Source organism: Chlorocebus sabaeus, chromosome 10 (assembly GCF_047675955.1).
Source record: "Chlorocebus sabaeus isolate Y175 chromosome 10, mChlSab1.0.hap1, whole genome shotgun sequence".
NCBI classification, from domain to species: domain Eukaryota; kingdom Metazoa; phylum Chordata; class Mammalia; order Primates; family Cercopithecidae; genus Chlorocebus; species Chlorocebus sabaeus.
In genome coordinates, this window is record NC_132913.1 from 19,938,466 (window position 1) to 19,953,745 (window position 15,280).

A 15,280-nucleotide genomic window follows, 5' to 3' on the forward strand; every position below is an offset into this window, starting at 1 on the left:
TAGAAGAGAGAGCTCTAAAACTGATGACTTGCACTGTAAATTTTCCAGTATTTGGATAGCTCTAATTATCTGCATGCACCACACCCTCATTTACAACTTCATCTGGCTTGTGTGAAAACATTGGCAGTGGTAAATCATCTTTATCTAATTGAGTTTTTTCCTCTCTTTCCCTAGAGTTGATGGCTGAAAGTAACAGTAGCAGGCATTACAAGATATCCCATCCCTAGTTTCAGATCTCAGACCTTATTTTTATATCCTACAAAAAATTCAATAACCTTTGAAATGAGTTCTGCTTAACAGCCTCACTTTTCATATCATTACCATAGAACATTTACTACATTGCCTGAGCAAACTGTGTTCGTATAGTTTTATTTATTATGTGCGTATGTGTTAAGTACCTACAACATTTTGGCTGTCATTCACAATGTGAAGACACAGAAGAATTTGCCTTCTGGGTGCTCACATTCTGTATAGTGAAGGCTGGAGAATATTCAGCGTTTCTTGGTACTTGTGGAAATTTGGAGCAGAAAAGACAGGGAGCTATAACGAAGTTGAGAGAAGAGTAGATTGGGGATTCTGGAGGTGTTTAGAACTTTCCCATTTCACCTTCCACCTCTTTGATTTTTTTTTTTTTTTTTTTCTTTTTACCCCCTTCTCCTCTTTCCCCTAAATCCTTGTAAGGTGCTCCTTAGTAAAGGCTACAGAGGTGACTAAGCCTAAGTATTTTCTTGTTCCTTATGAGCGTCAGTTTAGGAGTTAGATTGGAATCTTTATTTGGTTGTCGATTTTATCCTTTTGTTCAGTGTGTGTCCCCTGACCATCCGTGGGATGTCTGAGTCTCTGTTCTCCAGAAGCTTACTTTCAGTGGAGTCAGGAGGTATGCAAAAATAAGACTTTCTCATACTTCCACTTTAGAAATTACAGACCCAGGTGAATGGAGCAGGGAAAATTTGAATGCAGAGGCGAGGAACATCCTAGTTGTGGCAACTAGAGGCAAGTTTTCCCAGGGTCCTCAAGACCCTGTCACTTACTACGCTGCTTTTTGCTCATTTCTCTCTACTTCCTTGCTGTTTCTTGAGTAGAATAGGCACACTCCCCCTCAGGACCTTTGCATTGGTTGTCCCATCTCTTGGAACATTCTTCTTTTAGACTTCCCCATCTCCTCCTTCAGGTTTTAAACTCAAATGTCATTTCAGTGAGACTGACTGTGACCTCCTCTTTTAAAATGCAACTCCTTCCTTCCCCAACTTTCTACTCCCCTTCCCTGCTTTGTTTTCCTCTGTAACTGTATTGCTATCCAGTATTTATGTTTCACTTACTTTTACTTTCTCTTTCCTCCCCTGGAATCTGAGATATATAATGGCAGGAATTTTAGCTGCTTTGTTTATTGCTGGAACTCTATCATCGTGAAGAGTGGCTGGCACATAGTAGGCATTCAGAAAGTCTTTTATTGATGGAATTAAACTAGAATGAACAATATTGCCTATTCTGTTTTTAGTCCATGCAACAATGTAGGGAAGGAGACTGTTGTACAAATTTAAGATTGCAGAAACTTCTTTAGGCCAGTGGCCTCATCTTACTTTCTTGTGTCTTCCCAGGGAACTTACTTACATTGTTGGGCTTTCGGACCATAATGATTGTCATTTTCATTGACATTCCAACCCTGAATTTCTCCCAGGATTTGGAGCTCACAGCCATTTTTATTTGCATGATCAAATTGAATGATGGCTTGTGGATAAAAAATTTTGTCTGGCAAAACAGGAGTTTTAGAACCAAGTCAGTTCCCATTCATGCAAATAATAAGCCTGTTGGCTGTAGCTAAGGATCAGTTAACTTCCATGTACAATTTTATTTTTAGGGCATGACAACCAAAGGAGCTATTTGTGATTGAAACTGCCATTTTGGCCTTTAACTTGAATCAGGAGGGCTCTTGCCTTTAAGCTCTGTGCAGACCAGTGAGGAGTAGGATCAGCCTCGTGGTTCCTTCAGTCTGAGTCTCAGCTTTCAGCAGTGTTATTCTTCTAAGGAGTCCATTCCCTCCTAAATTGCTTTTTGACACTTGAAAATTTTACCCTGAAGTGCCTTTTGTCAACTGTTTAGGCACTCATCTTCTCAGCTCAACTGTATATTAGTTTCCCTAGCCTGCATCCCAGCCTTCTCTCTTGAAGAAACTAGTATCACCAACATTTGGGGGAAAAAAAAAATCAGTTTTTGTAAAATTTGTCACATAATGTAGTAATGTATAGTTTTTTAATCCAGAATTCTGTGTGACATAACTATTTTTCAATGCATTTATTTCTATCGTCAGTTTTATCAGAATCAGCAAAAATGTCATGAATATGATGACAAGCATTATTCTTCTTTAGTATTTTAAATGTTTTCAGCCATACAAAAAAAACAGAAGAAATGTTACTAGAAACCCACAAATCTAGATTTTATAATTAACCATTTACTGTATCAATCCATATGCCAATCTTCTCTCTATCCATCAATCCACCTTTTTTGCTGTTTTTTTTGGGGGTAGGGGGGATACATAAAAGAACCCTCTGATGCCTCAGCTTGACATCATTAACTGGAATTCAATATTTTGAGGGGAAAAATGATCCACAAACATAGAAAAAAAGACCAGTAATAGTGGTTATTTCTAGGTGATGAAAGATATGTAACTTATTTTTTTCTCATATCTTTATTATCTGAAAAAAGTTTTAATCTGAGGATATATTTCTGTTATAATCAGGAAAACCAATAAATCCATTTGTATTTAGGAAAAAGAAAAGGTTGTTTATTGCAGAAGTCTTAGCAAAAAGTGAGAAGGTCTGGACTAACAAATATGAAAAGGAAAGGCTGAGTTGATGGATTTTTGAGAAACTAATATCCCTGGGACTGCTGACTGTGAGGGCTAAAGAATGGGCCCAGGCTGGCACCGGGGTTTCTTCTCTTGGTGACCAGGGGACGTGAAGATACATAACATTCTTAGAGATGTTTGGGACTTACTGATAGCAAAAGCAGACCTCAGAAATTTATGCAATTGAAAGAAAGCTCAACTTGACTTTTCAAGTTGACCTTGAAGTAGTTGGTAAGCTCCTTGAGGGCAGAAACTCATCTTTATATTGTAATTTGTCAATACTTACCATATAACCTGGTTTGTAGAAATGCTTCAAAACGTTTGTCATTGAATGAATTATTCAAGCTAAGCTAAGAGTATTTCTTAGAAGTAGTTATCATCATACTCTGCTCAGGGAACACATCAAGCTGATTTGTAATCATTTGTAAATAGGTGCTTCCAAAGTGCTTAAAATAGTGTTTCTCTTAATAAGAGATGTTTTGTTCTAAATTATCTTAAAATCATTGCTAATGTCTGGCAAATCTCCTGTAATTTTGTAGCATGTAAAAAAAAAAAAAAAATCTGTGTGGTCCCATATACATATATGGCACAAGATACTCAAGAAACTGAGGTGATACTGCATATGTATTCTGGATCCCTCTTGTGTATTTTGCTGTACCTTAGAACATTATTTTCCTCTGAAGCATGGTTTACCACTGCTGTTCACAGGATCCAGAAAATTATTTGGACTATGAGGCTGTATGTTAGAGTGACTTAAGGAGTTGATGCCCTGAAAGCAGCCAGTCTGACTCTGAATCCTAGTGTTGCCATTTCCTAGCATGTAGACTTGGGTAGTTAAACCAAATCTCTCTCTGTTTTCTTATCTGTACAAACATGTTACACGGTTATGAGGTTAAAATGGAAGAGTAACTATAATGCACTTAGCACAGAATTTGGCATGTAGTCAGAACTCAAAATATCAGTCATCTTTTTTAAAAATCACATTTGTTTATCCTCTGGGATGGAGGTATTACTGAAAGTACAGGATTTCCTGCATCCCGTTTGAGATTTGTTTGATTTACCTTAAAATGTAAATACCTTCTCTTTGAAACCCTCCCAACACAATAAAAGTCTCTGTTCCCTTCCTAAGGCAGAACAAAAAAGAAAGGTTGGCCTGAAATTTGAACTCAATGAAATGGACATTTCAGATAACATCCTCCTGGACTTGTGGCTTTTGATTTATTATAAGCACCATTAAGAACACTTGTGATAAGACCAGGGCACTCTCGGCAGATGTTACCAGGCAGGCTCCAACTGGTGTTCAGATCCTTGGAAGCAAGCCACACTGGACCCGTAGTTACTTCAGAATCACCTGCTGGGGCGAGTCACAGCTGAGCAGACCCTTATGTGGTCAAGGTTTCGTGTCCTGTGGCAAGTTTAGAGTCACCTGGGAGGAGAAGGCATGTAGAGGTCAGACCAGTGCTCAGGCCTTGACTCATTAAATGTGGTGATACTGTTTGTAAATCTCAAGTCTCACCTGAGGTCCTTTAAACCACACTTGCAGGTTGTTGATCCCTAAGTTAACATTTCACAAGGTGAGACAGGAGTTAAAGTGTTTGGATGCAAACATAGAAGAGAGTTTAGATGTGAAATTCATAGTGTCAGAGTTGATTGAATACCAAATTATAGTCATAGCAGCAAAAGCCCACCATTCCTCACAAGTTTTTCTGATATTTACTTCTCCCTCCCACCAGTCAAGCTAGAAGCTAGGAGAATCTTTCACACAAAAATGTTACATATATGTATTTTTTCATTTGGGTGGCTAAAGCATTTTATTTTTTACTATGCATTAGTATATTATAATATGAAATAAAACCCATTGTTTTACTTGCTGGATTATTTAAGTGCCTACCTAGGGACTAAATGACTACATTTCAGAAACAAATATTTCAAGCATCATGCTTTAATCACCATGTAAATTTTCTGAAAATAAAAAATTAAAAACACCTGATCCTGAAGTAGAGTGTCAGGTTTTTCAAAACTTTTAGAATTAACAAAAAATTTTACAAAGAAATATTTTAAGCTGCACCGTAACACTGAGAATGCACACAGGCTGTGTTCCTGTCCCCGCTAATCCTTGAAAATTCCCTATGCCCTCAGCTCCTCAAAATGGGGAGGAAAAACAACCATTGCCTCTTGTTGGCAGTAGAATTTATTCAGTAATTTACTTTCCAGCCAACTGCAGCCATTGCCATTGCCTCTGGGCACTTGTTCAAAAATGCAGAAATGAAATAACAGATTGGCCAGACTGAACACAACTCCCCAGTCACAACCCTATTATCTCCTCATTCTGTCACCCCCATTAGGCAAAAGCCTGGGAAACGGAGGTTGACAACACAGTATTTACATGGCTTGTGCATTTCCACAGCTCAGGGCTTCCTGCCAGTGTCCCTTCTTCATCGTGTTCCCCTGCATGCATGGTGGGTGACATTGGAGTCTGGGCATCTGAGTCCTAGGCCTGTGCTGCAGGCTCGCCTTTGCCCATCTGTCTGTCTGAAAGGATTTCTGTGCTACTACAAGCCTGGGAAACCGCTCCTTAGTCCTAGGACAAGCAGAATGAGATGAAGGGACCAGCTTTCTCTATTTGCTGACCACCTACCTGTGAATGGATGTGGTTAAGGTTGCAGTGTGTGGACTTTTCAGAATCTTGTGTATATCTCAATTTACCAGGAGGAATTTGGTTTCATGTTATTTATAGCTGTTCTATTCAGGTCAGAGCCAAGCAGCGCAGTTGCTTCATTTAATATCAGCCGCACATGGTCTCTGCAGGCTTATCTCCTGAAAAACTGAGATTGCTCTTGACAGAATGAAGGTAAAGGAGAAGAGGGTCTCTGTTTAATCCAGAGAGAATTATTTTCTGACTGTCACTTGCTGGTGAAATGCCTTTTAAAATTATAGGCACGAGATGCAGATGTTTGGAGAGGGTGTGGGGTTGCTGTACCCCTTGGTCAAGTGTTAGAGAAGTTACAGAACCCAAATGAGAGAAATCCAAAATTTTCTTTTCCAGAATAGCATACTCTGTAGACAGTATTCCTTTGCAGTGGTTGGTGTTTTTCTGGAGTGGTTTGTGCCCCAGCAAGCTTTACCTTTTGTTCTGTCTTCATTCCATGCACCTGTTCAGTATACATCTTTTATGTTCATAATTACATCTTTTATGAGTGAGTAATTCTTAGAGGAGATGAAAGGTTCTGGGGATTATTCATCACTCTATCCCTAAACCTCTTGTTATATAGCTGGGTGAAAAACACAGCTGGAGTCAGATTCAGTTACATGGGGGCTCTGCGCCTATTCAGAACTCCCGATCAGCCCTGCCCCCTACAGGTTTTTGGCCAGTGGGTGGTGAAACCTGGCTGAGAGCATTTCTGCTGGGAAACGGACAGTAGCCTTATTCTGAGGCAACAAGGAAGAGAATACACAGCTTAATGATTTTCAGACAGATGTATTTTCCCTAAAAAGAGCAGGTTTTGGTTCAGGTTAATCCATCCTAGAGAGAAGTATTCTCATGACGGTTTTACTGGGAACGTGTAGGAGAGAGCAATCCCTCACCTCCCTCAGGTGTAAGAAAGAACAAGGTAAGATGAAAACATTTTGTTACGGGTAAGATGGCCTGTGTTAAATATGTGATTGTAGTTTCTTCTTGCTGATTGGACACTAACTGCCCTCTCCATTTCTTTGCACACCAGCTCATACCCCAGACAACAGCTTTCTGGGGTTTGTGGTCGAGCAGCACCTGAACTCCAGTGACATCCACCACATTAATGAAATCAAAAGGCAGAACCAGTCACTTGTGTATGGCAAAGTGGATAGCTTCTGGAAGGTGAGTCAGTCTGTGTGTGTGTCTCTCTCTGAAAAGAAGCTTATTGGGTAATTTAACTTTGATCCAGGGAGTAGTCAAGCCAAGTGCCCAGGGCTTAATGGGATCTACTTAGACATAAGAATGTGCAAGGATTCAGTTGCTCAGCATTTGGGTTTCTAACCAAGGCTGTACCTGCTCTTCTGGTAGTGGCTATACAACAGCCCCCTTCACTCTCTGCATGTCAGAAGGGACACATTCTAACTGCTTTCACACCTTGTACTTGCTTCTGAGAGCCAGGGCCCTCCAGGGGTTGAATATCTTTCTGGAGCAAGGTACCGCACAGGGAGAAACTTTACTGAGGGGAGGAGTCTCCCTCTGCTTCTGGGAGGTAGTCTGTGGAGGTAGGCAGCTCCCTTTCCTGGGAAACGCAGTGGCCTTCACATCCTCTTGGCTATAGTCACTACTCACCTGACGTGGAAAGTAAATTCTTGCTGGGGCTGACTGTAGGCAGTTTGTTCAGGGAGGTCTTGGCTGAAACAGCACTCTTGGCTACAGACCAAACCAAGTTTTCCAAAAGCCTTGGGCCCCTTGGCCCTCCTAAGTTGATTTCCAGAGTACATCTGGGGAAAGTGTAACAGGAGAGGAACCAGATTGGATGTGACCTGTTGACAGGTAATGCAGATCTTTTAATGTGGGAAGTCTGCCTCAATAGGCAAATATCATAATTTTTTTTTTTTGAGGAAATGTTTTTTAGAAGATAGAAGTCTTCAGGAGCTCACAACGTGCCTCTTCCTAAATATAAGAATTAATTGCTTTCTTGAATGATCAGACTGTGGTCTCATGTTACTTCCTAACCAAGGAAGTTAGGAATCCTACAACTGAAGGAGTACAGGTGATGTACAGGATAAAGAATTCCTTGGTACTGCTTTTCTGACCCTGTGTTCAGAGAAGGAAAAGCAGTGCCCTACCCACCAGCTCTAAGGTGCTAACTACACCAAAGGGACGATGAGATCAGCCCATCTCTAGGGAGGCAGATTTAATTCCAGACAACTCTGTCTTAAACAGCTAGACCTTTGTCTTTGTTTAGTACAGTAGTTCTCAGCTGCAGACTGTTTTATTTACCGATTCCCCTATGCCCAGGGAACATTTGACAGTGTCTGGAGACAATTTTGGTTGTGAGGTCTGGTCCGTGGTGCTACAAGCATGTAGTGGGTAGAGGCCAGGGATGCTGTACATGTCCTACAATGAATGGGAGGGCCCCTGGCACAAAATACCAGTAATGCCAAGGGTGAAAAACCCCCGGCTGGTAAGAATGTTTCCTCTGTATGTTATGCCATACTTTGTTGTCTCAAGTAAAATGAAAGTTAATCTAGATTGTAAATGGCTATCGGAGATGGTCCCATAAATTTGTGTTGCTGTCCTTGTGTAAAAATGTGTCCTGTGTTGATAGTGCATTTTCCAGCTGACTTTCAGCCAGACTTGGGTTAAAACAGGCATCTTAGGTGTTCTTCATGCTCAGCTTGTTCATGAAATTAATGGTTTGTGGCATTAGTTTTAGGCGGACTGTGGCTTTTAAAGAAAAGCCTCTGCACCTGCTTGAAGAAGATAGCTTGCATGTCCGTGTGGGCTTGATACAGAAATTATATCACTTTGGGGGCCAAGTGCAACTACCTCCTAGCACCCTTTGGCAACTTTTTCCCTTTCCCTGGAAAAACAAAACAATAAATTGGTTCTGAAAGATTTTGGTCACCTGTTTTGGATAAATTAATACTGCCACTAAAAGGGTGACTTTTCTGTGCCAGTAAGAATACCGAGGCCAGGCGCGGTGGCTCACGCCCGTAATCCCAGCACGTTGGGAGGCCGAGGCGGGTGGATCACCTGAGGTCAGGAGTTTGCGACCATCCTAACATGGTGAAAACTCATCTCTACTAAATACAAAACAATTAACTAGGCATGGTGGCGGGCGCCTGTAATCCGAGCTACTTGGGAAGATGAGACAGGAGAATCCATTGTATCTGGGAAGTGGATGTTGCAGTCAGCTGAGATCACGCCATTGCACTCCAGCCTGGGCAACAAGAGTGAAACTCCATCTCAAAAAAAAAAAAAGGAATCCCAAAAGCATTAACCATGTTGCTCAAGTGATCTGGAGTGAGGTTTAGAAATCTGTCCATGTTTTGAGGTGTTAAAACTCCATGTGTGCCCAAGCTTCTGTGTACCTGTGCCATGCGTCACCTAAAGACTACAAAAGGTTGGGTTGCAGTGTGTCCACATTCATCTTTGCCTGAGTAATAACACCAAAAAATCCTGGGTGTTACTTCAATTTTATTACATCCGGCATTCTGTGCTGGAAAAAGCCCAAGAAGGTGAAAAATCCTATAAAGTTTTCACATGAATTGAGGACATCTTCTCCAACTCTAGAAGACAGCACAGTATGTGAGAGTTTAGTTTCTTTTTCCAAAGCGTGTGCATCCCAGAGTGTTTAGTGAATGCACACAGAAAACCAATGTGCCTTTTAAGTGAGATGTTATTCCAACCACATTTCTAAAGTTACATTCAACATAAGCTTTAGCTAGCAGGATGTTTTATCAGTGGTCTTCCCCATCTTGTGTCCCATTCCCCTCTGCTCTACCCAATCCTGATTCATGTCAGAGAGCTTCAGGAAGGGAACTGGCACCTTTGTGTCCTGGGAGGTTTAGGATTGCAACTGGGAGATGTGGGAGGGCACAGTTTGGACCAGATGACTTTGGAAGGTCTTCCTTCACCTCAGATTCTAGGACTTTAAATTCTGAAGATTCCTGCTGTGCCATAAATCCTCCTTCACTCTTCCCACCACCCTCCTTCTTGAGGGACTCTCCCTACCCATCTTGCCACTTAAGTGGGAAATGCAAACATGTAACTCCCTCCAATGTTGGCTGATTGGATTCTGGAGTTGTCCTCTGATCCAGTGCAGTCCAGCTTTTTGGTGGCTGGAACTATAATTCTGGCTCAGAAAGCTGAGCTGCATCAATGAGATTCTTCAGTTGGTGTTAGAAAACAGAGTCACTGAGAGTGAGCCATGTTAACAGAAATCAAAAAAATGTGTCCATAGCAGGAGGGCGAGGCAGAAGCCTTCCAGGAGTCCACTTGATGAAGCAGGACCAATGTTGACAGGGAGAGGGTGCTGTTGAGAGGATAATGCATTCCTCCACAAGGAGAGGCACCACCCTGACTGATTAGGGTGCAGTGGAGGGCCTGATAGAGTGGAAGACACAGATACAACTCCTGCAGCCTGGAGAGAAAGAGAAAGTAGCTGCTGGAGTTTCTGGTAGCTTTCTTGTCCCAGATCATGTATCCTTTCTCACACTCTGGTCTTGCAGTATCTGAGTGCTCTGTTCCTATAGTCATATCAGTATATTTACTAAAATACTAGATACTAAATGCCTATCAAGAAAAACAAGTCTATTAAATATACAAGCTAAGGAGGAGTGAACTTGTCCTTTAATCTCCTGTCCCCAGATTCATGACCAAGGTACTCAGTGGTCTTGTCCTGATGTTACAGTCCATGTTACAGTCCATGATGGGGAGGTTGGGGTGGGGAGGGGAATCTTGCCATCAGATTCCAGAATCCCAAGGGTATCAACTTAGGAACCACCTCTGCCCAAGCCCCTTCATATCAAATGAGACTGCTAACAGCCTGATCCCAAATACAAGTCTCTCTTCTTACCTCAGGAACCTACAGTTCTGGGTCCCTGACCTCTACCTCTGAGACCATCTAATGATCCACTCCTGCTAACACTAGAGATGTGCCCAGAAGAACAGCAATCTATCCAGTATGGTCAAATTCAAAATCCTTCTACATTCTTTTAAATGAAGTCATCAGAAATGGAAAATTGGTCAACTTTGTAAAAAGAGATTTTTGAAATATGGGAATTGAAGTGTTAACTATATTACTTTAATTTCTGTGTTTCTTTAAAAATAGTATCCTGAGCATAACTGAATTTTCAAGTGCTGGTGCAGGGTTAGTATCTTATGTTTTCATGATCCTACTAGGATCTTATTACAAGTTAATACATGGTCGCTGCTAAGGTAAATGTCCTGGAGGCCTTTCTTTGACCACGTCAGGAGAACAAGAGTTGCCTCTGAATCACACATTGGGGTTCAGACTCGCAACTTAACCACTTGTAAGGTGGTTGACTGTCCTGAGCCTCAGGTTCCTAGCCTGTAAAGTTGGGACAGTAATAGCTGCTGGCTTTTCGGCCTTACTAGCGCACACATCACCTGAGGATCTTGTTAAAATGAAGATTCTGGTTCATACCTGGGATGAGACCAAGACTCTTTCTTTCAAGCATCCAGCTGATACCGATGGGCTGTTAGAAGAGCATGCTTTGAGCAGCAAGGTCTTAGGATAGTTGGAATTTGTACAGTGTGTGGCACAAAGTAGCTGACCGATTCGCAAATAAATAACTCCTATTTTCTACTTACCTTTGTCTTCCTGCTGCTCTTGTCAGACTGCTACCTGTCACTTTTTGCTACTGTGGGTGCCTAGTTCAGTCACCCTCATTCTCACTTTCATATTTGTAGACCTTGCTACTTCTAATCTCTGCCACCTAGCCCCAAGAGCCAGGTAAAGCTGTGGTGAGCAGTGGACTGTAAGAGGAGGTGAGAGGCACGCTGTCTTCCTTGTGTCCTGCTGTCCTGGTTTGTACATTCAGATGCCGCTGGGCAGTGTAATCATAGACTTGGAGATGGATGACTGGGTTCAAATCCTGACTGGGCCACCAGCTGCCTAAGGTTGGGTACATTACTTAGCTGGTGCACAGTAAGTCTAAATACATGTTTGCTGCTCTTATTAATGTCATTATTGGGGCCAGATAGGAAATGCTGCAATGGGAATTGGTGGGGAGGTGAGCCAGGGAGTTCTATCCTATGAGGAAATGGAAAGTATAAGCCTGCCCAGTGATACTCAAATTGTACTTCTTAATCTATGTGAGTGGTTGGCAAACTCTAGCCTGTGGACCAAATCTAGCCCAACATCTGTTTTTGTCAATTACATTTTACTGGAAGATGGCCATGGCCATTCCTTGTCCGTGGCTGCTTTTGCACTAAAATTGTAGAGTTAGGTAATTGTGGCAGACTGTATGACCCACAAAGCCTTAAAATATTTACTCTCTGGCCTTTCCTGGGAAAAGTTTTCTGACCCCTGAATTATGCCACGTCCCAAGTAAACCAAGTCTCTCTCAGAACATTGGCCAACAGTCCCTGGCATGGATCTCATTAGAGGTCTTTTTCAGGGTTCTTGATTATATTCTTCTGTATGATTGAGGCTGGTGGATAGCCAATACGTGGAAAAGTGAAGTGTAAGTTAAGTGAAATCGTGATCACTCTAGAGATGGAGCTCCAGGCATTGAGCCTGGTACCTCTTTGTAGGCATTCAGCAAAAGGTAGTGCTTATTTAGTAACTAATGGGCTGATAATAAAAGAGCCTTGAATCTGTGTGGTGTTTCTGCTTCTTGGAGCCCTTCACAGCCATCATTTAAGGTGATACAGGCTGATGCCTTTTAAGGAAACAAGGGCAGCTGTTATCTTCCTTAATTGTCCTGGTGTGTAGATGAGGAGCTGGCTCAAGGAGGGAGAGTGACATGGCCAAGTCCGAAGCAGGGTCAGGGCTCTGAGCTCTCCTCTTGGAGACTTGCCTCCCTGCTGCCAGTAGTTCCATGGAGCTGCTCCACTGCCACTACCCTGGAGGGAGTGGGTCTGTGGTTACAGCAGGATTCTAAAGCTGGGAGGGAAGGTCTCTGGGTGAGCTAAGTGTACAGCAGCAGCCCTGAGCAAATACTGGCATCACAGGTAAAATGTTGCTCCTGGCTGCTCACCGCAGGATCGCCAAGTCAGCGACAGCCTTGCAGCCAGTTCTGTAGAGTAAATAAGCCTGATATGAGCATTTCAAATAGTTTCTAGCTCCAGGCCCCAGGGCCTGGTGTGGTCCAGCCCTCGCCTACCTTGGCAACAACCAAAGTCAACCAGTCTTAACTGAATTTGAAAAGTTTCTTTTTATCTAGACCTCAAAGACGTTGTGGTTTTAAAGCATCCCCTGAAATGACATATGATCCCTTTCCTATATGCCTGAGAAATCAGGCAGCAGAACTTCCAGAAATGTGACCCCACTTCCCCCACTCCTGCCCTTTTCTACTTTATTCTCCATACAGCAGCAGCTAGAGTGATCTTTTCTAAAATGCAAATTGAATCGTGCTACTCCTTTGCTCAGACTCTGCAATGACTTCATTTCACACTTAGAACACCTTACCTTTACAGTGAAATCCAGTCTGGGTAGTGTGTTTTAGAGAGGTTCTCTGAAGCCAGCCACTCCTGCTCTGTACCTCCTCCTCTCTGGCTCCTGGACTGTAGCCACAGGGGTCCTGTGTGTCACCCATTCCACCAGGGGCTACCACCCTCTTTAATGGCTGCTGCCTGTACTGGCTCACCCCAACTGGAGCCACCAAGACCACCCTGTTCCACACTTGTGCCTCAACCAGATGTCACCCCTCCCCCTCCCTAGTATAGCACCCTGTTTATTCCTTTTATATCATTTGAATCATCTTGTAATCATATAATTATCTTTTGTTGTCAATCTGTCTTCCTTACTAGACTATAAGCTCTGAGAGAGTAGGAATTGCGCCTGTTTTGCTTACCCAGCTGCCTGGCACGTGGTAGGCACTTGGAAACCACTTGAAGACTGAATGAATCTCCCCTAGATTTAGCTTAAATTACTGTTTATCCATGGAACCTGGGATACAACTTAGAATGCTTTCTGCCTAGGACACTCTCCTCTGTTCTCTGCTGACCCCAGGGAGACAAGAAGGGTGTCTGGTGGAAAAGGAACAGAGCTACATATGCACATTCCGCAGACCCCATAGAGGCTTCAAGAGTCTTTCTAAACCTCTTGTGAGATTAGCAGGGAGATGGCATGGGAACAAGATGCTGCACAGGGCAATGGGAACTTGGCTATGGTCCAGCTCTGCTGTCATATGATCGGGACAGGCCACTCCAACCTCAGTTTCCTCGCTCGCATAAATGAAGGTATTGGTTTAAAAAAAGAATGAATTATTATACACAACAACATGGATGACTTCAAAATAAGAGGAGCATTTACACTGTTTGATTCTGTGTATATTATACATATAAAACTCTAGAAATGCAAACCAATCCATAGTGACCAAAAACAGGTCATTGGTTGCTTAGGGAGGGGAGAGGAGGAGAGATGGATATGTTTGCTGTCTTGGGTGTGGTGATAGCTTTATGGTTTTCACAATGTAAGTGCGTGTGTGTCTGTGTATGAATGAGGCAGACTTTTATGTGTTCCCATAAAGTCTACAAATTTGCCAAAGTCTAAAAATTTCTTGTCCTTTACAGAAAAAAATTTGACAACTCCTGGATGAGATCAGTAATTATTCACCTGTATGTTTTTGGAGCCCTGGGGTCTGCTATTATAGGAGGGTCAAGGAGCAGCCACACAGGGTGGGCCCTGCCTCAACAGAGCAGTTCTCATATATCTGTGGCATAGATTTGGCTTTTGGCCTTCCAGTAAGATTTAACTGGGGAAAAGGGTGGTTAAAGTCTCTAGACTAGGTGACTGCTGCATCTGAGATAGAATCCCTTTCTGAAAACTATGTAATTATCTAGCTTACTAATTTGGTTGACTTGGGCTTAGTTTAAATTAATGCAAAATTGGAAATGGGAGTCATTTGGAGAAATGCCATTTTATTTCATAGTAGGAATTAACTGCTCTTAGCTCATTGTTTTAATGAACCACCCAAGACCTTTGTGATTAAAGAATGTACTGAAACCCTTGAAAAGAACACATTTTTGTAAGTAGATTAAACCTTGTCATTCTGTTTTGTTCTTCAGGCTGCTTAGCCAGGCTTCTCTGCCCAGATAATACAGAGATAAATAAACCAGATAAATTTAAACCCACTCTAAGTCAAATTGGCATATATTTTGAAATAACAAAGTTGGAATCAGTTTTGTTGGATTTACTGGAAAGTCTGATGTGATCATAGCTATTTGTTCTGGTTCCAACCAGAAGAATGTTAAAAATTAGAAAATCATGTGTCTCCTGCTTATTTCCCCTGGGGGAAAAGTCAGAAAAGATCTTTTCATGATCCCTTGGAGATGGCGCTTGCCAGAGGCAGGGAGGAGTGTAGGCACCAGTGGCAATGGTGAGCCCCCGGGGGCAGCCACTCACCAAGCTGTGGTTACCTGTGCCTAGCACATGATAAAGTGTACTCACATCACAGAGCCTGTTCTCTAAATTCAAGGATAAGATTGGAACAGGCAAGGGAAGAACAGAGGAGAAATCAGTTGCAAAGGGAAACATCAGAACTGAATCATTAGCTTTTAAGATTCTAAGAGCCATGGTCCAGGAACCTCAAGGATTTGTTTTAATGGTGTTGGCTATATGCTGACTATAACATAACCCCATGTGGTACCCCCTTGTAAGCATGTCAGTGTTTGGTAAGTGTATGTGAGTAGGAATCAATGTGGAACTAGGAGTCCATGGGACCCGGAGGGTAGCCTCACCCGATGTCATCACCCTACTAGTCCATTCCCTGTTTCAGCAAGCT

The 15,280-nt window shown here is 42.3% G+C and overlaps 1 protein-coding gene across 3 annotated transcripts in view; it reads left to right on the forward strand.

Moving 5' to 3' along the window:
- Positions 1–15,280, forward strand: part of MGAT5 (alpha-1,6-mannosylglycoprotein 6-beta-N-acetylglucosaminyltransferase) — a 328,044-nt gene that overhangs the window by 231,807 nt on the left and 80,957 nt on the right. For all 3 annotated transcript variants that reach the window (XM_007964794.3, XM_007964792.3, XM_007964797.3), the window contains exon 11: positions 6,568–6,701. In XM_007964794.3, the coding sequence (XP_007962985.1) occupies positions 6,568–6,701 (134 nt within the window). The remainder of the gene's footprint in view (positions 1–6,567; positions 6,702–15,280) is intronic.